We start from the raw sequence: 26,529 nt of genomic DNA, 5'->3' as shown, positions 1-26,529 counted from the left end.
CTGTCAACACCCTGCATTGTAGAAAATAGCTCTCAGGTGCTTCAACGACAAAGTCCAAATTTCTTAACAACTGAGACATGAAGACTTTCAGCTCTGGCTAACCTAACCTCTTACTATCACCTATCCCTAGAGCCATGATTTCTTCTGCGTCCAGAAAGTGAAAGTGAAAATCTCTAGTCCTGTCTGACTCTTTGCGATCCTATGGTCTATATAGTCCATGGAATTCTCTAGGCCAGAATACTGTAGTGGGTAGCCTTTCTCTTTTCCAGGGGAATCTTCCCAACCCAGGGATCAAACCCAGGTCTCCTGCATTGCAGGCAGATTCTTTACCAGCTGAGCCACAAGGGAAGCCCAAAGACTAGCTGAATTCTACCTATCCTTCATGGATCACTTAGACACCACTTTCCATAGAAGTCTTTCTAGACAGCTCACTGTCAATTCAAGGATAAATGCTCCTTCTACAATACTCTGAACACTTCTTGATCGACATACTCATTATACTGTATAAAAATTAACTGTTTACTTATTATCTGAGATTTGGTGGGGGGAAAGCCCCAACATTTCATTTATCACTGCATCCCCTAATGAGTACTACAATACCAGTCATATGGCAGATATTTGATAAATGTTGCATGAATGGAGGAATGGCCTCAAAGCACACATGTCTCAAAGTGGTACTTCCTCCTTTACAGAGAGAATCCACTAAACAAAGCCACAATCATGACCTGAGTAATATTTTCATGTTCACAGTCTTAAAGTCTCAATTAACTCTGAATACTACTGCCATAGCTATCATAATACACATGTGCTTGATCTCTGACTGGCTTTAACACTCAATAAAGCAAGTCAAGTAGTCAAGATGATTGATGTGTCAAGTGTACAAAAGTCAAGCCACGTGAATTTATTTTTCAAGTTATTTTCTAGTCCTCACCTTCTCCACAAAGAGGCACCTTCATTTAGACAAAAATGAAGTTCACGTGAACTTCAATAGTCTTTATTAAGCAAGTTCAACTTGCAGGGGAAAAAAATTTTGCATAATTTTACCATTGTAATTGTTAATTTAAATACAACTTTTAAAAAAACCACTTCAGAAAGTTATAAACTGCTAAAATCCATAATTAAAATTCAATAAAACTCAGTCTTAACTTCTATTCTACTTGGAATAAAAATATGAATAGGAAATAAGAACTGGATTTATCTCTTAGAAATACATCTAAATTACTTATGGATGAATTAGAGGGAGCAGAAGGTTGGCAAACTCACCTGTAAAACCAGGTGGGTCTGTGGCCTTTTGTGAGTGAGTGGAATATTTAGTATTCCAATAGTCTATTCAAATTTTTCACTTCTTACTTGGTCAGTTTTGCATTTTCCATTTCTCCAAATATAAATGCAGTTTGTTTAGGCTTTTAAGCGCATCAATGTATATTCATATTTTATAATTAAAATGCCTTATATATGGAAAAAAGTTACTGGAAGCCAAACTGCAATCAAACTATAAATCTGTAAAATCAAGTTTGACCCATCTATCACTGTTTTAAGACATAATTAGTTAGCTTGAAAAAAATATATACCTTCACCCATACTTTCTCTTGAAAACAATCCACATATACTTAACAATCATCAGAAGCTATCAACCTAAAAAAGGAACAGGCAAAGTTTTTCTTGCTCTCTCTTTGCCAAGGGATATCATCCAATTTCAATTCAGTATGAAGAGAAATGCTCCCTGGGTGAGCAATCAAGAGCAGTTAATAGGGTTCAATTAAGAAATCAAAGCAGTTAAAGACCTTTTCTACTAAAAGACTTCATGCGCCAGGTATCATTATCATCCTCTGTTGTCACATGAGGAAACTGAGACTTTGAACAGGTTACTTATCCAGGCTCTAGTTCCACAGCCAATGCTCATCTGTATTATTCTGCCTCCAATACACCAAACTGACAAAGACAAAAATCAGAATATGTAAGCAGCTATCTCTCTTAGAAGTCATATCGTTAAAGGAAAATATCATTTTTGTCAACTTAGCGTTGTGTTTTTTATTTAAATGAAGGCTGTGATTCAGTATTTAATCACTGTTTCAAACATGCTTTTGAACATCTTTATCATAAACATTTACCTATGCAATAACATAATGCCAGGAAAACAACATATCCCTTGTCTGGATCTTGTGGTGTCTTGTGCTCCTACCTGACTCTGGTTAATAGCTGCGTGGTTGCCATGGAATGGAGACTGTCTTTCTTTATCTCGATGATGCCGACTGCTGTGTTTACTTCTCTGCAATTGCTGACGTAATTTTGCAATCTGAAAAGGGGAAAATAAGTACGTCAGAGTGTCTTCCACATCACATAAAACATATCCTTGCTTAATAATAACCAATAAAACTCAACCCTATTATATCTTTTGAGTTTTTAAACCATACCACAAATATCTGAGTTTACTTTAAAAAATTTATATGTATATATACACATATCTATATATGTATAAATGTATATGTTTCTTTCAAAGAAAAAATTATGTTCCAACACTGTTCTGCACCTTTAAGCTTCCCAAAAGTATTAAACAAATGAAGCTTTTAGCAATTATACCTTATAGCTTTCACAGTTCAAAAGCAATGATAATTATTCTCTGATTTTCCTTATAGTGAGTCACATTTTATTCAGAATTAGATTTCTTTATCAAATACCTTACCTTCAACAGCTCCAAAAAAGTAAACAGTATTATTTAAAAATCAATTCCAGCCATGAAATGCATTTAGATACAATCTTTAAATAACAAATGTAATTTTGATTAATATCTGATTATTAATTATATTAATATTAATAATATAATTCCTTGACTGAATTTTTCTGTTCTATGCTACATTATATTTAAAACACAAATGTGCTAATTATAGGCACAAAAAAAGTAATCATAACATAGGGCCATAATCAACTTGGTTACACTGGGTTACTAAATGTCAAAAATACTTACCATTGTATATAGAAATAATAGCAGTGAATTTGTTGTATCACTACAATCTCATACATTTGATATTTAATTATATTAACAGCTATGGAGTCTCATTAAAAAAATAAACACAATCAGGTAAGTTACATGTATATTTCCCTATTCAAATCTTTCTGTTTTCCTGGTGTTATTTCTCAAGTAAACAAAACCACCACCAAAAAAACAAGAAAGAAATTAAAAATAATGGAACTGACAAATCTCTGCAGGTCACAGCCTCTGGGAACTAGTCAACCAAGGGATCAAATTTTCACACCCACTTCCTTAGAACCATTTTTCTGACCTCCTTAAGCTGATCTGTGCTGCCCCACGATGCTGAACGTTTGTGAGACCCTTTCTTCTTTTCAGAGTATTCTTCAGCCCATGCACTCTCTGTCTATAATGGGAAAGAGAAGAAAGAGGTTTTAATAAAATAGTTAATCATTTAACAATAGTGAATGCCATATTTGCAACAACATGGATTGACCTTGAGGGCATCATGCTAAATGAAATAAGTCAGACAGACAAACATAAAAAAATACTGTATGATCTCACACATGGAATCTAAAAAAAAAGAAAAAAGCCCATAGAAAAAGAGATCAGATTTGTGGTTAACAGAGGGGGAATTGGATGAAGGTGGTCAAAATATAGAAACTCCCGGTTACAAGATAAATAAGTACTGAGGATATAATATAGAACACAATGGCTATAGTTAACACTTGCTGTATGGTGTATTAGAAAGTTGCTAAGAGAGTGGATCCTAGACGATCTCATCACAAGGAAAAATGACTTTTCTGGCAACTATGAAGTAATGGATGTTTCTATGGTGATCACTTTGCTACACATGTCACGTCATTGTGCTGTACAGCTTAAACTTTACAGTGTTATATGTCAGTTATATCTCAATAAACCTGAAAACATTTTTCCTTTCTAAAAAAAGGATACCATATTTTTCTATTACAAAATACATGCCTATTACAGAAAAATCAGGTATTACAAAATATTTAAAAGAACACAACTTACCCATAATTCTTCAGCACCAGTTACCTAACTGCAATACTTTAGCCTATTTTTCATTTCTATTACTAATAAAAATTACTATTTTTATATAATTATAAGCATCCCATTTACTGAACAAATGCATACTGATAATAGCCAACATTCCTGTGATCTTATTATGTGCTAGGTACTGTGCTTTATGAAAGTAAATGAAAGGTCATCATTGTGCTATCTGATTTAACATACACAAAGTTCTTCAAGGTCTGTAGATAAAGAAGTTGTGACAATGAGAGGTTAGGGAAGTTGCCTGGGGTCTCACAGCCAGGAAGTGGTGAAGCCAAAGATATAAACCTAAAATTCCAGAGTTTATCATCTAAATCTCTAAATTATGTCTTTTCTTGGTTTAAATAACTGCAGAGTACAGCTTCAAAAATGTTACATTCTTAGTGGTTACACAAAATCCAGAACTTAAAAACACTGTATCAGGGGGAAAACTCATTCTCAGCACATGAAAATACTGCTCAGCCTCACCCCATAATAAGAGAAATGCAAGTTAAGGTCACTAAGACTAGGCAATTTGATTACATACACTCTCGTCCATTGCTGGTGTAATGTAAAATTGGTACAGTCTAGTGAAGGTGATATGGCAATTGCTGTCAAAGTTACAAATGTACATACCGTTTGACACAATGACCTTTTGGTACTTTATATCACAGATCTACAAATTTATGCCTCTATGCACAAAATGACATATATTATTCCCTACAGCACCATTTGTGCAAGCAAGAGATTAGAAAAATGTTAATAGAAGACTGGGCTTCCCTGGTGGCTCAGCAGTAAAGATTCTGGCTGTAATACAGGAGATGTTCAAACCCTGGGTTGGGAAGATCCTCTGAACAAGGGAAAGGCCACCCACTCCAGTATTCTTGACTGGGAAATCCCATGAACAGAGGAGCCTGGCAGGCTGCAGTCCATGGGGTTGAAAAAGTCGAACAAGACTTAGTGACTATTGTTGTTTAGTCACCTAGTCGTGTCCGACTCTTTGCAACCCCATGGAATGCAGCACGCCAAGCCTGCCTGTCCCTCACCACCTCCCAGAGTTTGCCCAAGTTCATGTCCATTGCAGCAGTGATGCCATTCAGCCATCTCGTCCTCTGATGCTCTCTTGTCCTTATGCTATCAATCCTTCCCAGCATCAGGGACTTTAACCACCTTAGCGACTATAATCACCACCATAACCAAACAGAGGATTGGCCAAATAAATTATGGCTTATCTTTACAACAGAATAATACGCAGCTATAAAAATGAATAAGGAAATCTTTATAAAATATACTTATACAAAATAATTTCCATGAGCTACTGTTAAATGAAAAAATCAAGGCTCAGTACAGTATGTACAGCAACTACCTTTATAGATAGGACTGCTAGAAAGAATATATACACATGTAGAGTATACATGGTAACAAAAGAAACTGGTATCAGTGGCTGCCTCAGGGGAAGATGTCTCTCAAATTCTGTACTATATGAAAAATGTATAGCCTATTCAAAATAATACCTCTTTACATAATATGATGTAAAAAAACTTTTAACACCAGGGGAAATTTTTCTATATGGATAAAACGATGCCTTTAAGTGAAAACAAAATTGCAGAATAATGTATAGAATATGCTATCTTGTGTTTAAGGAAAAAAAAATCACCTTTAGGCAAGGATTATCAATGGACACTAAAACATTAGGTGAAAAGTTACTAAGGAACAGGATATTCACTGGTGCAGAGACATATTCTACAGTTACTTCCTAATTCAAAAAGGATAAAGTATTTCCTTTACAAATATGTCATTCATAAAATAACATAAAGTAACAATGTTATTAAAACTGAAAGTATGAGAATGAAAATGAACTGTTCTAAATTAAAAGGAACTAAGAGAAACTAAGTAAAATGCTTGAATCTCCAAATGGATCCTGATAAAAAAGAAAGAAATCTTGTGTAAATTTAACATGAACTGGATGTGACATGATATTTTATAATTATTCATTTTCCTAGGTGAGCTAATGGCACTGTGATTATACAAGAAGATATATGGTGAAAGATTTAGGGATAAAATGTTGTGAAATCTGCAACACACGTTGAGAAAGTACAGCAAATACACACATAAAAGCACAAAGGTTGGTAAAACAAACATGGCTATGTTTAAAATTGCTGAATCTAATGACAGTTAGAATGTCCTTCCCGTTTTTTTGTATGTTGAACATTCTCTTAGTAAAAAGTTAAAGAGGGGGAAAGAAAATCTTAAGTCATATCAATTGACATTTTAAATCCATTTTGGACAATTTCATAAAGAACCATTTCTATCAAAAAGTATTAGACCAACAAACAAAGGCAGGAAGAATGACAAGAGTTAAAAAGTCATCATTTGGAACTTCTACAATAATTGTTGATTTAAGCAAGAATCATCAACAAATGCTAAAAAACAATGGGTGAAAGTCTGTTGGGGAATGGGATATAGTCTCAAATATTTCCCCACAGCCTATGCAGGTACAGTTACAAAGGGTATCCGGCGGGTGAAACAGCATTACTGACATTGGGCACTTCTTGATGCACATGCACAAAGAACATAGGTCAACTACAGTATTTCTGTAAAAAATGTTATTACTGAATCGTTTAAAAAATGGATAAACCCAGGTTGAGAAGATTCAACAAAATACCACATTGCACCCATAGAAAATATCAATGTCACAAATGACAAAAGTTGAGGAACTGTTCCAAATTAAAGAATTCTAAAGAAATATGACATTTAAACGTTGACTTGTGCTCCTTCACTGGATCCTAGCTTAAGGAAGAAACTGCTACAGAGAACATAACTGGGGAAACAAACCAAAAAAAAAATGTGTCTATGTATCTACATAATAAAGAATAGAATTGCATCAACGCTAAATCTTCTGAATTTGATAATTAAATTTTTAAAGTCTGTGTTCGTATATATTTTCTGAGGTATTTGAGAAGAGTCACAATGTCTGTAAATTACAAAGAGCAAATAATAACATCAGTGATAATAACAATTATATATTAAAGAACACAAAATATGCAAAAATGTTTATTGGTAAATATAGGAGTACCCGGGTGCTCAATCTTAATTCTTGTGATTTTTCTATAAATTTGAGACTTTTCCAAACAAAAAGCTTTTAAAAATTAGACAAATTACTAAAGATATTCAATATAAGTATAAAATTTCAAGGAAAAGCAAAGGAATATAGAAGGTTCTTATAGATTTAAGAACAAAGTAAATGAGTATTAATTAGCAAAACAAATAAAAATAAGCATAAAGAGCAAAAGACAGCGTTGTTAATTTCAGTGATAAGATGTTCAGGCAGGAAAAAATATTCAGCAAAAGTTGTTAATTTTACTTAACCTCCTAATTCAAAAGATAATTGCTTTCTTTGTTCAACTAAGCAGCCAAGCCTTTATTATAAGACACTCAAGAATTAATACAAAGTAAAATGGAGTTTTAATTAAGTATGTTTCAACTTTGTTCAATTTTGCATTGTATACTGGAAAGCAATATGTATCTTCTAACATATCAGGTCCTACACTAGGTGTTGGAGTTAGAGAGAAAATACAGTTTTTATGCTCAAAGAGTTTTTTCTAGGAGAGAAAGGATAAACAGCCAATTTGGATAGGATGTGACTGAGAAAGTCATTTCCTAGGAAGGTTGATAAGAAGTCTAGGGGTCCCCAAGGAGAGAGGGGTCTGGAATTCTCAAGGAGGAAGAAAGGACAAACTTTTTTCCTTCTCTACATTCCTTAGGATTATAGAACAACAATGTATTCTGCCTGAGGGCAGTCTCTGGATTAAACCTTATGGCTAATTCTGTAAATTATGGAAGTAGACCTGCTCTTTACAAGGATTATATAACAACAATGTATTCTGCCTGAGGGCAGTCTCTGGATTAAACCTTATGGCTAATTCTGTAAATTATGGGAGTAGACCTGCTCTTTACAAGGATTATATAACAACAATGTATTCTGCCTGAGGACAGTCTCTGGATTAAACCTTCTGGCTAATTCTGTTATCTTAAAATGTAAATTATGGGAGTAGGTCTGGTGAGGTCTTTACAACATCCAGACCTTCTTTGGATTTACTGGAGAGTATATAACTTCATTGCTAACACTAACAAGCGGGTACTCTTTCTACCCCCTTCTGATGCCTATGTTAGAAGCTTTCTCTATCTCCTTTATACTTTAATAAAACTTTATTACACAAAAGCTCTGAGCGATCAAGCCTCGTCTCTGGCCCCAGATTGAATTCTTCTCCGGGGGCCAAGAATCCCGGCGTTGTGATTCAACAACCTTTCATGATGACTGAGGTCCCCTAAGAAAGGCACCTAATCCAAACCTGGAAAGACAGGAAAAGTAGGCAGGCAAGATTCTAGGGGATTAGGGGCAGCTGCTGTGAGCATTAGTGTGTAAACTATCCAGGGAAAGCATTACAAACAAAACAAACGACAGGAACATCAGTCAAGTGGTAGCTAGAGCTAGATCACAGCAACTCGCTGAAGAGACTTACTGAACTTCCACAGAACAAGGGGCTCCCAACGATTTATAAAACCATATATTCTTACTGGTAAGGCAAAATATCTGAACCCACTGAATCTGAAACTGCAGAGGAAATAAAGAGGGTTGCAGAAATATTGAAGGAAATACACTCACACTAATTTAAACATCACATCCAGATGAAGCTAAATCAAGTAGAGACCGTATTCATTTTCCTTTTTTAATTTTATATTGGTGCACAGTTGATTAATAAGGTGTCAGATTCAGGTATACAGCAAAGTGATTCAGTTATACATATATGGGCTTCTATTCCTTTTCAAATTCTACTGTATAGGACAGGAAATGCTGCTCAATATTCTGTAATAACCTAAATGGGAAAAGAATTTTTACTCATTTTCTATACGACCATGCCCTAATCTCAGTAAAGTTACAGATTTAGAATAAATGCAGAGGGCTTCCCTCATAGCTCAACTGGTAAAGAATCTGCCTGTAATTCCGGAGACTGGGTTCGATTCCGGGGTTGGGAAGATCCCCTGAAGAAGGAAATGGCAGCCCACTCCAGTATTCTTGCCTGGAGAATCCCATGGACAGAGAAGCCTGGCAGGCTATAGTCCATGGGGTCGCAATGAGTCAGACACAACTTAGCGACTAAACCACCAAACCACCACCGCAGAACTCTCTGGCTTAAAGAGTCACAATTTCTTAAAAGACTCATTACTTTGGATGAGTACAAGACTCAATGCAGAATACAGACTCTGCACTTTCATTTCTGTAGTTGCAACTGGAGTATAACCCTTGAGGTAATTTCGAACCTAAGTATCTACCCTAATAGTGGGACTCGGTTTTAAGAGTATCAGAACAGAAAACAGAAAACAAACTAATGGAATTCTGGAAACCAATATGTAAATTCAAAAACCATTGCAAAGTGTATTTACTTGGTCCTATAAAAGGACGCTCTCTCATAAAGTGCTGAGATCAAGCAACCATCAAGTGACATAAATTTAAAGTCTAAATCAAGATGTACCTTAGCTGATTTTCAACAATCAGTATCAAGGATCTTTTAACTCTTTAAAATGATTTTCATTCTTCACTAGCCATAGCGCTTTAACTGTTCTGCTCATTCAATCCATTGCAAATATTCCTGGAGTGCTTATTCCATCAAGTATAGTACTAATTTCTGGGGATGAAAATATAAAAATGGGCAAGCCAGACACAGTTCCTGCCTTCATGGGCTTGCCATCTAATGACTATGAGAAACATTAAATGATTATACAAAGATTAAATTAAATTATAATTATAGTTAAGTTGTTGCAACAGAAACTACACCCAACTAAGACACAGTCAACAACTGGCTTTATGATCTTGGACTTTAGTTTCCTCACCCGTAAAACTAGGAGTTAGATCAAATGATCCTTTAAGATCCCTTTAATTAAAACTTTTTATAAATCTAAAAGTACAAAACTTTGTTTCCAGAGTCCCTTTGTCAGGATATCTACATTTATAGATTCTATCAGCAATATAAAATAATCCCCATTTCCCAAAACATGAAGATTTTTGGCACAAAAATATAAGGTGGGATGAAAAAGTAACCTTTACTGTAACAAATTTTTAAGTCCATAAATTCCATAAATTAAATTTACTGTGATGTTCTAAACTATAAAAAAGTGAGAGAAAACATGTCCATAAATTACTGCACATATCAGAATTCCTTTGAGAACTGTTTCAAATGCACATTCTTAAGACTCAACCAAAACCTACTGGAGAACATTCAAGGTCAAGCCTGGGGATCTGCATTTTTGATAAGCTTCCCAGATAATGCTAATACATACTAGTTTTAAGAATTTGAGAGCAGAGTAGAATAAACAATATTATGAGAAATGGTTTCAGAGTGAAACACTTCAAGATAAGAACTGTAATAAACCTACCTGTGTGGCCTTGTCCCTCATGCAAGGAGCAGCTTGCCCATGACCATCACGAGGCCAGTGCCCTGCTAGGTACGGAGCAGCGAGTGTATCCAGGGAGGAGGTACGGCGGATGATGCTAGAGGGGCTGGAGGAAGGTGGTCTCGTTTTGTCCCCTAGATTTAAGACAGATACATTTATTTAAAAAATAGCTTAGGAAGGAAACAAAGCAGAAACTAGGTAGAGTTTCTCTAACTTAAATATAAAATGTGAGTGACAAAGAGGAATAAGCTATTGATTCACACAAACTTGGATGGCTCTCACATTAAGGGATTCCTGGTGGCTGAGAAGATAAAGAGTCTGCCTGCAATGCGGGAGACCCAGGTTCAATCCCTGGGTCGAGAAAATCCCTTGGAGAAGGAAATGGCAACCCACTCCAGTACTCCTGCCTGGAAAATCCTGTGGACAGAAGAGCCTGGCAGGCTACAGTCCACAGGGTCACAAAGAGTTAGTTGATCACGACTGAAGCAACTTCATTTCATTTCCAGACATATTAAGTAAAAACAGTCACTCTCAAATGGCTACTTATGACTTCATTTGTACATTTTTGACATGACAAAATGTTAGAAATGGAAGAAAGATTAATGGTTGCCAGGGATCCACTAGCAGATAGGAAGAGGGAAAGTGAAGTGGCAGGAGAGAAGCAGGTGTTACAAAAGGGCAATATGCAGGACCCTTTGGTGACAGGAAACTATTCAGCATCTTGACTGTAGTGGGGATGTACAAACATACAAAGGAGATTAAGCAGTAGAGAATTTAAAACACATACACACAAGTACAAGTAAAAACGGAAGAAATCTGAGTAAGAGCAGTGGTTTGTACAACGTCAAAATCCTATGTAATCCTACAAAAATGTTAAAACTGGGGAAAATAGGCTAAACGTACAAAAGATCTCTGTATTTTTTACAACTACAATTAATCTCTACAAAAAAAACAGAAAATAAGACAAATGTATCCATATTATCCATGAGAGGATTTACGAGCTTAATGTGTCCTAAGAGATAAAAAGGCATAATAAGAAAGCCCACCATCCTTATCTACCCATTTTTAAAATGCTCACCTTGGGTTTAAGATTAAGTAGGTGTAATAGGTAAATATCACTTATTATTACACCACCCATACTCACTCAAAAGGAAATCAGGCAGCTAAGATAAAGTTACAGGTAAAATTTCACTTTAATCAGCTCTGTCAGGCACATGTCTTACTGAGTTTTGTTATAATAAATAGACTTCAAGAAACCAAACTAACCAGCCTATAGGAGCTATACTTGAAGACATCTATGCAAATATATCTTCCATTTCAAGATACAGGATATGTATTTAGATATACGCCAAAAATAAAAACTATAAAAAAAAGAAAAGAAACTAGAGGTAATGGGAAGTTAGAGCGATACGGAAAAAATACTCTATTTCTTTTTTTTTTGAAGGGGAAAGTAATACGCTTAGCTAATTATATTACAAAAATTTTTAAATTAAAGGATTTAAAAATATGAAACATGAACATAGGCATGAGTAGATTATATTATAATGCTACCATTCTAGTTCTCTCTATATAACAAATACCTTGTTTTTCTTAAGGCCATATATGAAAACATTTTAGGATGCCTCTCTTCTAATCATATCACATTATTTCTTGACAAGGGTCTTATATAGTTACAAGTATAAAAGTTCAGTTGTTGGTTATGTGACCCAAATAATAAGAGATTCAATTCCACCATGATAATAGTTTTATCAGCTGTGTTGTTGATAATCATAAAAGTTGCTTCACAAGATATGCCTCAGATACATTTGTTTTCAAAATGGCACAATTATTTCACTAAAACAATGCCTAAATGTTGCAAATGCTAACCATATCTCTGCAGTGTCTTCCTTTTATAGTTAAACACAAAATAAATACAGTACATATCCATAAGTTCAAGGAAGCATGTACTCACCTATAACAAGTGAAAAGCAATAAATATACATGTACATGATTTTTCCTTTAACTAAAAAATGAATCTCTACCGGGATGGTCACAAAACTATTGTTCTTGGCCACAAAAAAGGGACACAGACTATGTAAACTGGAGTATATTCATTAAAATCCAATTGTTAAAAGCTGTCTGGCACTTCTCTTCCTTAACTACAACATTGCTTCCATCACTGTTCAGTGTATTAATCAAATAGGTCTGATTTCATCATCAAGATTTTATATTATCCAAGCACTGACTTTTCAACTAGACTTTCTAAGACTGATTTTCCATAACACAATGGAGAATAGAAAAATTATACATGGTCACACATAAAAACACTAAACATTTCTTTTGAACTCCCTTCATGTAAACATTTACTAAGGGTCTGGAAGCCAGTGCTAAGCCCTAGAAATTAAAAAGACTAAGTTACAGCCTGCCATAAAGAACACAGAGTCTACATCTAGCTTGTCATTATTCTATTTCAATCCAAGTTCCCCAAATTGACAAGATTTGGTGCCTAATTATGAGGAAGTTTAAGGGAAGGGAGGAAGACTTAAGAGTCAAAGATGACTCAAAGAATTCCCATCTATGTGAACAAAGGCTGTATTTACATGGAATTCCAGAGAAAGAAACTGTCAGCTGACAGCTGACAAGACCCTTCATGATCTCCTTTTTCTTGCCTGGACTGCCTCTAATCCCAACCACGCTGAAGGCCTTACAGTTCCCAGCATGTGCCATGCCCTGTCTGCCTCTAAGAGTTTGTCTCTACCTACATTACCCTCATATCCCTTTCCTGGATTTGGCTAATTTACGTTTAATCTTTGAAACTTCAGATGTCTGAACTGAAATTCAAAATTCAGTTCAAATGTTTCCTCTGAAAATAAATCTTCCTTGAATAGTCACCCAAACCCAAAAAAACGATACGTCAGCATCTAGGTCAAAAGCCCTCCTGTGTGCTGCCTTAGCATGGTTCACTGAAATGATCTCCTGACTGTCCATGTGCTCTAGGAGAGTGAGATTTTGGAGGGCAGGAATTTTACTTTCCTCAACCCAATGATTTAAACAATACCTGACATATATGCAGAAAAGAGAATGATTTCTAATATTTCTATCATTTATCAACAAGAGCAGGTGTGTGCAATAAATTCAGATACTTTGTTAATCCAAAGTAAATCAACAAAAACTAATACTGCAAGGTATCACTTGCATGTACAATCTTTTTTAAAAAGTCAAATTCATGGAAACAGATAGTAGGAAAAGTGATGGCCAGGGGTATGGGAGAAACAGGGAAAGGCTGATGAAAGTATAAATTTTCAGCTGTAAATGAATAAATAAGGTCTGAGGTGGTAATACAATTGGTAACACTATATTGTATAAGTGAAATTCATTGCAAGAGTAGAACTTAACGTTCTCTCACATAAATGAAAAAAAGATAAATATGTGAAGTGATGGATGCTTTAATGAACCAAATGGGAGGAATCTTTTCACAATGTATACATATATTACATCATTATGAGCTATGCTTTATATATCTAACAATCTTCTTTGTTAATTATAAACAAAGCTGAGAAAAAGTAAATCAAAGCAACAAAGGTTCAAACTTGACTCTGTTCTTTAAAAATTAAGTCTTAAAGCACTTACAGCAGGGTGTGGCAATGAAAATTTCAGTAAATGCCCTGGGGTCTGGAGTTCAGAACTCCGCAACTATAGGCACCAGTTCTTGGGTAATTTCAATGGCAGTAGTAGAGCACCCCAAACCATGGCCCTCAGATTTCACATTACAAAGTTTCTACAGACACTGTTAGAGTTAGGTATTTCTAGAATTTATCAGGTATTGGCTTAAAAGCTGTATTTCTTGTTATCCACAAAGTCAATTAACAAGCAGAAGGGATAAATTAGACATATTTGTTCAGAAAGGGGAAAAATACTCTTCTTTCTTCAGGTATAAAAATGATAAAGATTAAATATAAAGAAACCAAACAGTACTAAAACAAAACAAAAAAAACCCACAAAATCCCAAAAGGCCACCACTCAGAGATAATCATTTTAATCAGTATTTATTTCCAGAAATCTGTCTACGTTTACACACATGTACAATTTTATATAAATGAGGTCCCATTAGGCATGCTATTACTTATTGTTGAGAAAGAAAAAGGGCATGTCAAGGACCTATTTCCACTGTAATAAATACGAATCTATATCACCATTTTTTAAAGTTTATTTTTAATCGACGGATAATTGATTTACAATATTGTGTTGGTTTCTGCCACACATCAACATGAATCAGCCATAGGTATACATGTCCTCTCCTTCTTTCATCACCATTTTTAATATTAACAGCTGTACAGTATCCAATCGATTGGATACATCATAACTTAATCTTATAGTGATGGACATTTTCAGCAGCAGATATATATCATTTTATGCTTACTTATCTCTTTATGAAAAATTTCTAGACATCAAATTTTGTATCTCCAAGGGTAAACACGTATTAAAATTTTAAATATTGCCATAAATCACCTGCCACTAGAAAGAATTTTGCCCTTATAAGAATACTCATTTACCACATCCTTAAGTATATTCATTAATTTTCCTCAATTTTCCCAAAGATTAAAAATATCATTTTATTTGCATTTCAATTGTTGAGTTCTCAAAATTGTAATTTTACTGCTAATTTTATTTCTTATATATTACTAGTACTGTAAGTATTTTAATTTTCTTCTGATGAAGAATGCTTTTGTGTTTTTTTCTGGCTGTGCTGTGTGGCTTGCAGGAGAAATCTTAGTTTTCTGATCAGGGATTGAACACAGGCCCTAGGCAGTGAAAGCAGAGTCCCAACCATGGGACCATCAGAGAATCCTCAAGAAATAGTTAAATCAAAAGAAATTCCTTCAATTTCATTTTACCTTCCTCTTCTTTTATTAAATTCTAGTAAAGTTACATGTAGTTAATTTTATCTTAAATAGTACACATGTGCTCGCTTAGTCATGCCCAACTCTTTGTGACTCCATGGACTGTATCCTGTCAGGCTCCTCTGTCCGTGGGATTTTCCAGGCAAGAATACTGAAATGGGTTGCCATTTCCTACTCCATAAATAGTACACATAGTATGATTAAATGCCTATAACAGTGTATGTCTATTCATCCACTGTCTAAGCTTCCACCTCCTACACACACACAGACATACACATACTTAAAATGTCTCTGGAAAGAAACATAAAAAATTGATGACAATGGCTGCCTCCACAAAGGGGAACTGCATGGTGGGCAGACAAGAGAGGTGCAAGGGAGTTATTTCACTGTACTTCTAATTATACGTTTTAAAATTTACATGTGAACTTACTACCTGTATTTTTAAAAATTCATAAACTTGATTCAATGACTCTCTATCTAGGCATGTAAATAGAATAATCAAATGTAGAAAAGGGGAACTTTCCTGGTGGTCCAATGGTTGAGCTTCTGCTTCCCAGTACGGGGGATGTAGGTTCGATTCCTGGTCAGGGAGCTCAGATCCCACCCAGCTCAGTGCAACTAAGCCTGTGTGCTGCAACTACTGAGCGCAAGCACCTCAACTAGGCAGTCTGTGGGCCACAAACTCTGGGGCCCACACGCTCTGGAGCCCTCGCACCACAACTTGAGAGAACACCACACACCACAACGAAGATCCTGCATACTGCAAGTAAGACTCGATGCAGCCAATAAATTAAGTATTTTTTTAATGTGGAAAGGGTTTTAAATTCAAAGACATTCATAACATTTACAATAGTAAAAACCATAAATAATATAGCCAATATTGGAGGTTAAGGAAACTGATGGGAAATATAATGGAATAGTAAAATTATTAAAAATTATGTTTTAAAATGATAAACATGAGAACTTTATTATAATCTGTTAAGGGAAATTTATGGGAAAAGCATGTGCTTCCATAATTTATTTCTACTTCATACTTTCTTCAGTTACTCCAGGTTGCAGTTAATTTTTTTTTCTTTTTTTTTTTCTGTTAATTTTTTGATTAAGTTTTCAATGAAACATAAACAGATGACATCAAGAACTGATGCAGGCACAGCAGTACCAAATTAATGATTAACCCTAATAAGAACTAAATAATCAAATTAACCAAACTGGTTTCCTATAGACATGGTATCAAAAAAAAAAGTCTATTCTAGAAATTTAAAAATCTAATTTACAATAGCCAGGGCATGGAAACAACCTAAATATTCATCAACAGAGGAATGGATAAAGAAGGTGTGGTGCATATATACACTGTATACATATATACAGTGTGTACCTATATTCAGCCATAAAGTAGAATGAAATAATACCATTTGCAGCAATATGGATGAACCTAGAGATTATTATACCAAGTGAAGTCAGAAAGAGAAAGACAAATACCATAAGGTATCACTTATATACGAAACCTAAAATATGACACAAATGAGCTCATTTACAAAACAGAAACAGATCCACAGACACAGAAAAAAACCTTTCGGTTATCAAAGGGGAGAAGGGTTAAGGGACAGGTAAACTGGGAAACTGGGATTGAAACAAAGTCCTGCTGTATATTCACTAACCCACAATAAGCCATAATGGGAAAGAATATGAAAAGAATATATATACACACATACAGAGATACTGAATCACTTTGCTGTACACCAGAAACTAATACAACATTGTAAATTAACTATTACTTCCATTAAGAAAACACACACACACAAAAAAAAAAAAACGAGAAGAGTGATAAGTCCACAGTGTTAAGAGGTCACAGGGCACCTCACACATTTTGCTATAAGCAGCCAGAAGAAACTTCTTGGCACCTTCACACTGCTTAGAAATCTCCTTAGCTAGATCGTCCTGTTTATTAGGCATAGTCCCTACCTTCCATGCTACTAACGTCAAGAGTGTTGCTAAATTTTCTGCCTCAACATAACAAGGATGCCCCATTCTCCAGTTTCAACATCTTTCTCATCTCCTTCTGAGCTCTCAACTACAACTTCCTCATAGTCCAAATTTAAATTTCTCCATCATCATTTGCATCTTTCCTTTCCCCACCTATAAGAGGTCATACCTATAAGGACCACGGTCCTAGTGATCACAAATGAAGATACTCAAAGGGAGAGGAAATGCTGAAAGAGCAGAGGTTTTGTGGAAGAGTTGCCACTTGATGCAACTCTTAAAAATGGAATTTGACAGTGATGAAACAACTAAAGGGCATGCCCGAAGAACATACGTAATCCTGAAATATAGCTCTAGGACATAAATGTACCTTATAATGGCTGAAACAAAAGGACCGTGCTCACAACATGACTGCAAACAAAGAAGGTCTTGAATACTGTGCCAAGTATTTTATCCCAAAGGCAATAAGGGAAATGACACAATCAAATTTGCATTTTAGAAGAAATTTTATGACAGCAGTATGGATGTAAAAGAAACTGAGTCAGGAAGATTTATTAAGTGGCTATTGCAATAATCCAAGTAAGCAAGGCAACCAGAATCAAGAAACATGAAATATTTCAGAGCAACTCAAAAGGTCAGCAGTAGTGGGTGCTCATAGGGGCGTGTACATGTGCTGTGTTCATGTTGAAGGGACGGGGACCAGAAGTGCCACAGAACCGACAGAATATGGAGTTGCAACTACACATATTCTGTTCAAACCCAACTCCATCTGTTGTACTGGCGACTGGTTAAACTCCTTAACTGTTCTAAATCTCTCTTAGTGCTTCGGTAAAACAAACTGGGTTGTTGTGAGGATTAAATGAGAATATTTCTGTACAGAGCGCAAATCTAGTAAATAGCATCTAGCATGATAATGATTTCCCCAAGTTGCAAGCTTAGGCAACTTGTCTATAATTCAGTTTCAAACTCTGGGTTTGATATAGTTGTAGGATATTAAATTGAGACCTAAGTCAGTTTTACACTTTAGTGAGTTTGTCTAGGCTCTGTGTCAGAAGGAGAAACTCAGAAGTAATCTGTCTATACAGGGTAAAGCCACTGGTGCATACACAACGGATGAAGCTAAGAGAAGGGGGGTACTGAATGGAATCTTGGGAAACAAGAACATTTCAGGGTCCTGCAAAGAGAAGTTTGTGGGAAAGGCTGTCTCTGGATTGCTGTGAGGATCAAACAGAAAAAAATACATAAAACACCTGGCATGTAGAGAACACTGTACTCCCTCCCTTTCAAGAGATATGTCAATAAAGTCAACAGACAGAAGTCATACTGTAGAGTCTGAGGCATAAATAGGATCTGAGAAGTTAGACATGACCCTTTAAAGAAGGTTCCCTATAAAGGAGTATAAAGTAAAACCTTTAAGAAATGGAGGAGAAGGGGAGAATATATAAAAAAGAATATATAAATGTATAACTGAATCACTTTGCTATACAGCAGAAATTGATAAAATATTGTAAAGCAACTACATTTCAATAAAATTTTTAAAAAGAAATGGAGTAGAAGGAATAACTGGCCTTTAACTCATCACTCTAAAGCATGAGCTAGCAAATTTTTTACACTAAATTCAAGTCTAAACAAACAGTTAAGAGGAAATACTGAACAGTGAAGCAAGGACTTAGCCCTTGAGCATTCTCAGCATCAGCCAGCTGTAACCAAAGTTCATGCTATCTTAGTTCACAGCATGCCACAGCTCCTTTCTGGGCTTCCACTGCAGTCTTACACTTTTCTTGCAAACAATTATTTTAAAAAACTAAAATAAACGAATCTTCAAAGAGCAACAATAAATAAAATACAAAAAACAAAAAGGAATTTAAATTTCCTATTTCAAGAGGTACTTGGAATTTTAATACCAATCAGTACATGAGTCATGTTGTACTTGTTAACATCTACACCACTAGCTTCAATTCTCTATCCCTTAAGAAATACATTTTAGAATTGCCTGCCATATATGTCTAAAGAGGTGAGCTACAAAGCAATTTTAAACCTACCACGTCTATTCATCTCCTGAGTGGCCTACTTTCCACGGCTTTCATTCAATAAACATTTATTGCGTACCTATTACAGATACAGGAATGAACAAGAGAAAAGATGCCTGCCGTTGCAAAACCTGTATTCTAATAGGGGAAGTTGTTCAAAAAACCAATATGGTAGGTGCTAATAACAGGGAGAAAGCAGGGCAAAGCAGCAGAGGAGCGAGCTATGTGAGGTTGCCATTTTATACAGAACTTAGGAAGGCCTTTGAACAGACACAGGAGAGAGGAAAGAGTATATGAGGGGTGGCCCAGCTGGAGAGAAGAGCAGCTTGGGAAAAAGCTCTGCAGGAGAAGCACTATTGGGCTTCCAAAATCACTCTACCTTTTCCCCTCCTGTAAACTCTCCCAAACAAAAACTGTCAGATTCACCAAGACAATACTTCCTCATCATTCCTTCATTTCCATCATTTCCATACCCATCAGTGTTAGTCACTCAGTCGTGTCCAACTCTTTGTGACCCCATGGACTGTAGCCCACCAGGCTCCTCTGTCCAAGGGATTTCCCAGGCAAGAATACTGGAGTGGATTGCCATCTCCTTCTCCAGGGGATCTTCCCAACCCAGGGATCAAACCTGGGTCTCTGGCATTACAGGCAGACTCTTTCCATCTGTCCTAATTTCAGGTTTCATCACTTCGTGCTTTGACAATTACATCAATCAGCTTTGGCTTCTCCTCCCACCATCCCATCCTACACTCTGCTACCATTTGTTCATGTAGAATAAATTAGCCACTGAAACAATCCTTTTGAAAAGTGGTGCCAAACTTTAAAGGGGAAACTAAGAAATTCTGCTGTAATTCCTTGCCGGGTGCCAAATTAATGACAAAGCAAGACTCTTCAGTTTTGTGAATAGTAAATAACTGCTCTTTATTTTTATCATTTGTGATTTAATCATCAATAAAGGAAATGGTAATTATTGTGTATGTGTAAAATATGAATACTATTAAGGAAGAAGAAATGTGACTTAAGGGTCTTGCAGACCACCATTAAAATTCATGAAATCTTGACAGCTGAGTGAAAATTCTTCATTGCCAAATGGGTCAGAGACAGTGCCTTCCTTCAAATTAGGCTGGAGTCCTGTAACTGGTTCTGGCCACACACTATGTGATTGAAGTGACATGTCCCCTCTCCATGCTTTCTCCTGTCCACCTGGTGGACAGGGAGTACTTTGGGACAGTGGAATTTCAGCTTGGAGCTCTGAGTCACTGTTTGGAGGAAAGCAATTCCAGAAAGCCACCGAACCTACACTGGCCACAATAAACCTTTGTTGAGCCCCTGAAATTTCTGCGGTATATTTCGCCTGACAGTGTCAACAATAATAATATAGAGAAAATGAGCTGAACTGGGGTGGGTGGTCAGGATAGGTACTTATGTTGTTCTAGCACTACATTAGAATTTTGGTGAAAAATCAAAGGAATAACCCACCTACTTGAGGATATACCATATCTTACACCATTTATAGCTGAAACTATTAAGTTCACTTCAGTCGCTCAGTCGTGTCTGACTCTTTTCGACCCCATGAATCACAGCATGTCAGGCCTCCCTGTCCATCACCAACTCCTGGAGTTCACTCAAACTCATGTCCATTGAGCCAGTGATGCCATCCAGCCATCTCATCCTCTGTCGTCCCCTTCTCCTCCTGCCCCCAATCCCTCCCCGCATCAGGGTATTTTCCAATGAGTCAATTCTTCGCATGAGGTGGCCAAAGTATTGGAGTTTCCGCTTCAGCATCAGTCCTTCCAATGAATACCCAGAACTGATTTCCTTTAGGATGGACTGGTTGGATCTCTTTGCAGTCCGAGGGACTCTCAAGAGTCTTCTCCAGCACCACAGTTCAAAAACATCAATTCTTCAGCACTCAGCTTTCTTCACAGTCCAATTCTCACATCCATACATGAACACAGGAAAAGCCATAGCCTTGACTAGACGGACCTTTGTTGGCAAAGTAATAGCTCTGCTTTTCAATATTCTATCTAGGTTAGTCATAACTTTCCTTCCAAGGAGTCAGCGCCTTTTAATTTCATGGCTGCAATCACCATCTGCAGTGACTGTGGAGCCTCAAAATATAAAGTCTGACACTGTTTCCCCATCTATTTCCCTTGAAGTGATGGGACCAGATGCCATGATCTTCGTTTTCTGAATGTTGAGCTTTAAGCCAACTTTTTCACTCTCCTCTTTCACTTTCATCAAGAGCCTCTCTAGTTCCTCTTCACTTTCTGCCATAAGGGTGGTGTCATCTGCATATCTGAGGTTATTGATATTTCTCCCAGCAATCTTGATTCCAGCTTCTGCTTCCTCCAGCCCAGAGTTTCTCATGATGTACTCTGTATAGAAGTTAAATAAGCAGGGTGACAATATACAGTCTTGACGTACTCTTCTCCGATTTGGAACCAGTCTGTTGTTCCATGTCCAGTTCTAACTGTTGCCTCCTGACCTGCATACAGGTTTCTCAAGAGGCAGGTCAGGTGGTCTGGTATTCCCATCTCTTTCAGAATTTTCCACAGTTTATTGTGATCCACACAGTCAAAGGCTTTGGCATAGTCAATAAAGCAGAAATAGATGTTTTTATGGAACTCTCTTGCTTTTTTGACAATCCAGCAGATGTTGGCAATTTGATCTCTGGTTCCTCTGCCTTTTCTAAAACCAGCTTGAACATCAGGAAGTTCACGGTTCACATATTGCTGAAGCCTGGCTTGGAGAATTTTGAGCATTACTTTACTAGTATGTGAGATGAGTGCAACTGTGCGATAGTTTGAGCATTCTTTGGCATTGCCTTTCTTTGGGACTGGAATGAAAACTGACCTTTTCCAGTCCTGTGGCCACTGCTGAGTTTTCAAATTTGCTGGCATACTGAGTGCAGCACTTTCACAGCATCATCTTTCAGGATTTGAAATAGCTCCACTGGAATTCCATCACCTCCACTAGCTTTGTTCGTAGTGATGCTTTCTAAGGCCCACTTGACTTCACATTCCAGGATGTCTGGCTCTATGTGAGTGATCACACCATCATGATTATCTTGGTCGTGAAGCTCTTTTATGCACAGTTCTTCTGTGTATTCTTGCCACCTCTTCTTAATATCTTCTGCTTCTGTTAGGTCCATACCATTTCTTCCAACAACACAAGAAAAGACTCTACACATGGACATCACCAGATGGTCAACACTGAAATTATATTGATTATATTCTTTGCAGCCAAAGATGGAGAAGCTCTATATAGTCAGCAAAAACAAGACCGGGAGCTGACTGTGGCTCAGATCATGAACTCTTTATTGCCAAATTCAGACTTAAATTGAAGAAAGTGGGGGAAACCACTAGACCATTCAGGTATCAGTTCAGTTCAGTTCAGTCGCTCAGTCGTGTCCGACTCTTTGAGACCCCATGAATCGCAGCACTCCAGGCCGGCCTCCCTGTCCATCACCATCTCCCAGAATTCACTCAGACTTGTGTCCATGGAGTCAGTGATGCCATCCAGCCATCTCATCCTCTGTCGTCCCCTTCTCCTCCTGCCCCCAATCCCTCCTAGCATCAGAGTCTTTTCCAATGAGTCAACTCTTCGCATGAGGTGGCCAAAGTACTGGAGCTTCAGCTTTAGCATCATTCCTTCCAAAGAAATCCCAGGGCTGATCTCCTTCAGAATGGACTAGTTGGATCTCCTTGCAGTCCAAGGGACTCTCAAGAGTCTTCTCCAACACCACAGTTCAAACACATCAATTCTTCGGCGCTCAGCCTTCTTCACAATCCAACTCTCACATCCATACATGACTACTACAGAAACCATAGCCTTGACTAGACGGACCTTAGTCGGCAAAGTAATATCTCTGCTTTTGAATATGGCCTAAATCAAATCCCTTATGATTATACAGTGGAAGTGAGAAATAGATTTAACGGACTAGATCTGATAGACAGAGTGCCTGATGAATTATGGCGGAGGTTCATGACACTGTACAGGAGACAGGGATCAAGACCATCCCCATGGCAAAGAAATGCAAAAAAGCAAAATGGCTGTCTGAGGAGGCCTTACAAATAGGTGTGAAAAGAAGAGAAGTGAAAAGCAAAGGAGAAAAGGAAAGATACAAGCATCTGAATGCAGAGTTCCAAAGAATAGCAAGGAGAGATAAGAAAGCCTTCCTCAGCAATCAATGCAAAGTAATAGAGGAAAACAACACCAAGAAAATTAGAGATACCAAGGAACATTTCATGCCAAGATGGGCTGATAAAGGACAGAAACTATCAAAGCCCTACCCATATCCATTTACAGCCACTATGGAGAATACCTGCAGTTTCTATGGATAGTTCTCTGAACAATTCTCAAGCATCTGTCCCTCTGTTCCTCAGAGCTTTCTCTAAACTGAAGGAAAACACTCAACAGGCAGCAGGCCAAACAGGAAGTGGCTGGAAGTCAACATCCCTTAAACCACCAACCACTGAGGGACACAAGGTGATGGATAAATACCCCAGCTTCCTTATCTCCTCACTGAGACAATTCTGAGGTATGTTCCACATGACCAATCAGAGGTGCTTAGTAGGCCTGAGCTCCTGTTGTCCACTGTGGTATACTACTTATTAACACATTCATACTGGCTTTTGTCCTTTCCCCATCTCTTCACCACTTCCTTAACATCTCTTCCTGGAATCAACCAAACAAGTCCGTGTTTTGGAGAAACCAAACTAAAACACCATGCAACATTAGCTTTCAAAACCATGTCTTTACAATCTACAAGACAACAACTTTCCTATCAATGTGGTGAATTATGTGGGAAGCAACATGTTAAATTATTTATCTGGCTCTTCGCATATCAAACTGAAGTTCACAATTACTTTAGATTTAGAAATGAGGAGAAAGACTAACATTTTTTTAAAGTTTTCAAAATCAGTAAAGCTTTGGCATATGTGATATGTTTATCTGAAGCACAAATACAAGAAGTCAAACTTCATAATGCAAAGGCCAAGAAGAGCTACTATCTTTGCCTTTCTTCCTTTTGGTAACAGACTCTGGTCCTTGCATACTGAGTTTAAATGACCCAGGCTTAGTTAGTAACAGTATCTTACCCTTCTGGGTGCAGTTACTGATTGCAGAATGGGATCACAACCTAACACAGTCCTTCCCTGGAATTTTTCTAGGAGAGCAGGTGAGGGAGACGCCCTCTTGCCTCCTGGGTCTTACAGATGAAAATCAAGTCCATAATGTCTCTGGCCTTGTCCCCTGCTATGCAGAACAAGTCCCTGCACTAAAAAGAGTGCTTCTTGAGGACACAGACTTAGTTTGTCTTATGTTATCACTTGCTTCTCCACCAACCTAAATCATGTCTAGCACATAATACGTATTCAATGAAGGACTACTGATTTGAGTCAACAGGACAGAATGAAGCTAAGAGATAGACAAAGATGAAAAATTAAAGGATTACCAGAAAGTATCCTGAAAGCATTTGATCCTTGTGGACAGATCAATCCAAGCTCTTAGTTGTTCAGAATTTCACCAAATCTGTCATTCTACCTAATTTAAGTTGGTTTGTCATTTACAACCAAGAGGCTAGAAAAAACTACCTCAAGCAAACAAAGAAAAAACGGCATAAATCAAATTGGTGCCTTAATACTCCTTCATTTTCGACCCAATAAAAAAACTCAAAAATAAGGATTTCAAAGGAAAAAAAAAAAAAGGCAATACTCCTCTAAAAGATGATCTAAGGAAATACTTTCACAATGACATGTCTCGAAATTCCACTTGAAACAATGTGAGGAACACTTCCCTGAGTTATGTTCCTGCTTGGCCAAAATATCTCTAAGGATAGGTTTTATAATTTAAGCTTGTCTCAGTTAACAAAGTAATTTTCAAAAAATAGTCTGGAGAATTTCAGGGGGAAATGTCTTCTAGATTGCTGCCCCTCAAAAATAAGCAAATTTTATCCTCCCTATATAATTTATTTTGCAAAGCTGACATTTCTTGCTGTACTTCTGGCAATAAAATCAGGTTTCCAGAAATTAAAAAACTTGGATCCACACTATGTGTGATTGACAAACCTGTTGGCAAGTAAGCAGACCTATCTATTCTGATATTACATGACTGATAGAGCAGAGTATGTGTTTTTTAGAAACTAAAATTTTTTTCTCCTAGAATCACTTTATTTTTTAAACTATATTTGTTTTGAAAATTTCTAACATCATGGCATAATATTTGTATTTATGAAATCAAGAGCTGAGATTAATATTTCTACTTAAAATGCCCTGTTTTCTAACCTCTTCTACCAATTTTCCTGGACCCCTTCCATCCATTGATTTATCAGTCTATTTATTCGCTATCCTACTATTACTAATCTCTCCTTAGAAAGAGAAAACAGACTTTTTAAAAAATTGTACTCCGGGTATGTTTAGATTCTAGATAAATCAATGTTTGTGTGTTTAGGGCAGTTTTGCCCATTGATGTTTAGGACCTAGTTGTTTTGACCAGGCATATGTATGTTGCTGTGACAGTGATTTTACTTCTAACAGTACTATTATTCTATAGCCTTATCCACTCTTCTGTGGTTGACCCATGCCAGATGTTTCAGTTCAGTTCAGTCACTCAGCCGTGTCCAACTCTTTGTGACCCCATGAATCGCAGCATGCCAGGCCTCCCTGTCCATCATCAGCTCCCGGAGTCCACCCAAACCCATGTCCATCGAGTCGATGATGCCATCCAACCATCTCATCCTCTGTCGTCCCCTTCTCCTCCTCCCCTCAATCTTTCCCAGCATCAGGGTCTTTTCCAATGAGTCAGCTCTTCGCATGAGGTGGCCAAAGTATTGGAGTTTCCACTTCAGCATCAGTCCTTCCAATGAACACCCAGGACTGAGCTCCTTTAGGACGGACTGGTTGGATCTCCTTGCAGTCCAAGGGACTCTCAAGAGTCTTCTCCAACACCACATTTCAAAAGCATCAATTCTTCGGTGCTCAGCTTTCTTCACAGTCCAACTCTCACATCCATACATGACCGCTGGAAAAACCATAGCCTTGACTAGATGGACCTTTGTTGGCAAAGTAATGTCTCTGCTTTTGAATATGCTATCTAGCTTGGTCATAACTTTCCTTCCAAGGAGTAAGCGTCTTTTAATTTACTCCACTACATACCTGTTTATCTC

General features: G+C 37.0%; 1 protein-coding gene across 1 annotated transcript in view; it reads right to left on the bottom strand.

Moving 5' to 3' along the window:
- FAM117B (family with sequence similarity 117 member B) overlaps positions 1-26,529 on the bottom strand; it is a 68,032-nt gene that overhangs the window by 20,417 nt on the left and 21,086 nt on the right. The window contains exons 2-4 of the mRNA XM_052636040.1: positions 10,454-10,605; positions 3,282-3,374; positions 2,183-2,296 (exon numbers count right to left, since the gene is read on the bottom strand). Of these exons, the coding sequence (XP_052492000.1) occupies positions 2,183-2,296; positions 3,282-3,374; positions 10,454-10,605 (359 nt within the window). The remainder of the gene's footprint in view (positions 1-2,182; positions 2,297-3,281; positions 3,375-10,453; positions 10,606-26,529) is intronic.

This window comes from Budorcas taxicolor, chromosome 2, assembly GCF_023091745.1.
Source record: "Budorcas taxicolor isolate Tak-1 chromosome 2, Takin1.1, whole genome shotgun sequence".
Lineage (NCBI taxonomy): Eukaryota > Metazoa > Chordata > Mammalia > Artiodactyla > Bovidae > Budorcas > Budorcas taxicolor.
This window is presented reverse-complemented; position numbering and strand designations above follow the sequence as displayed.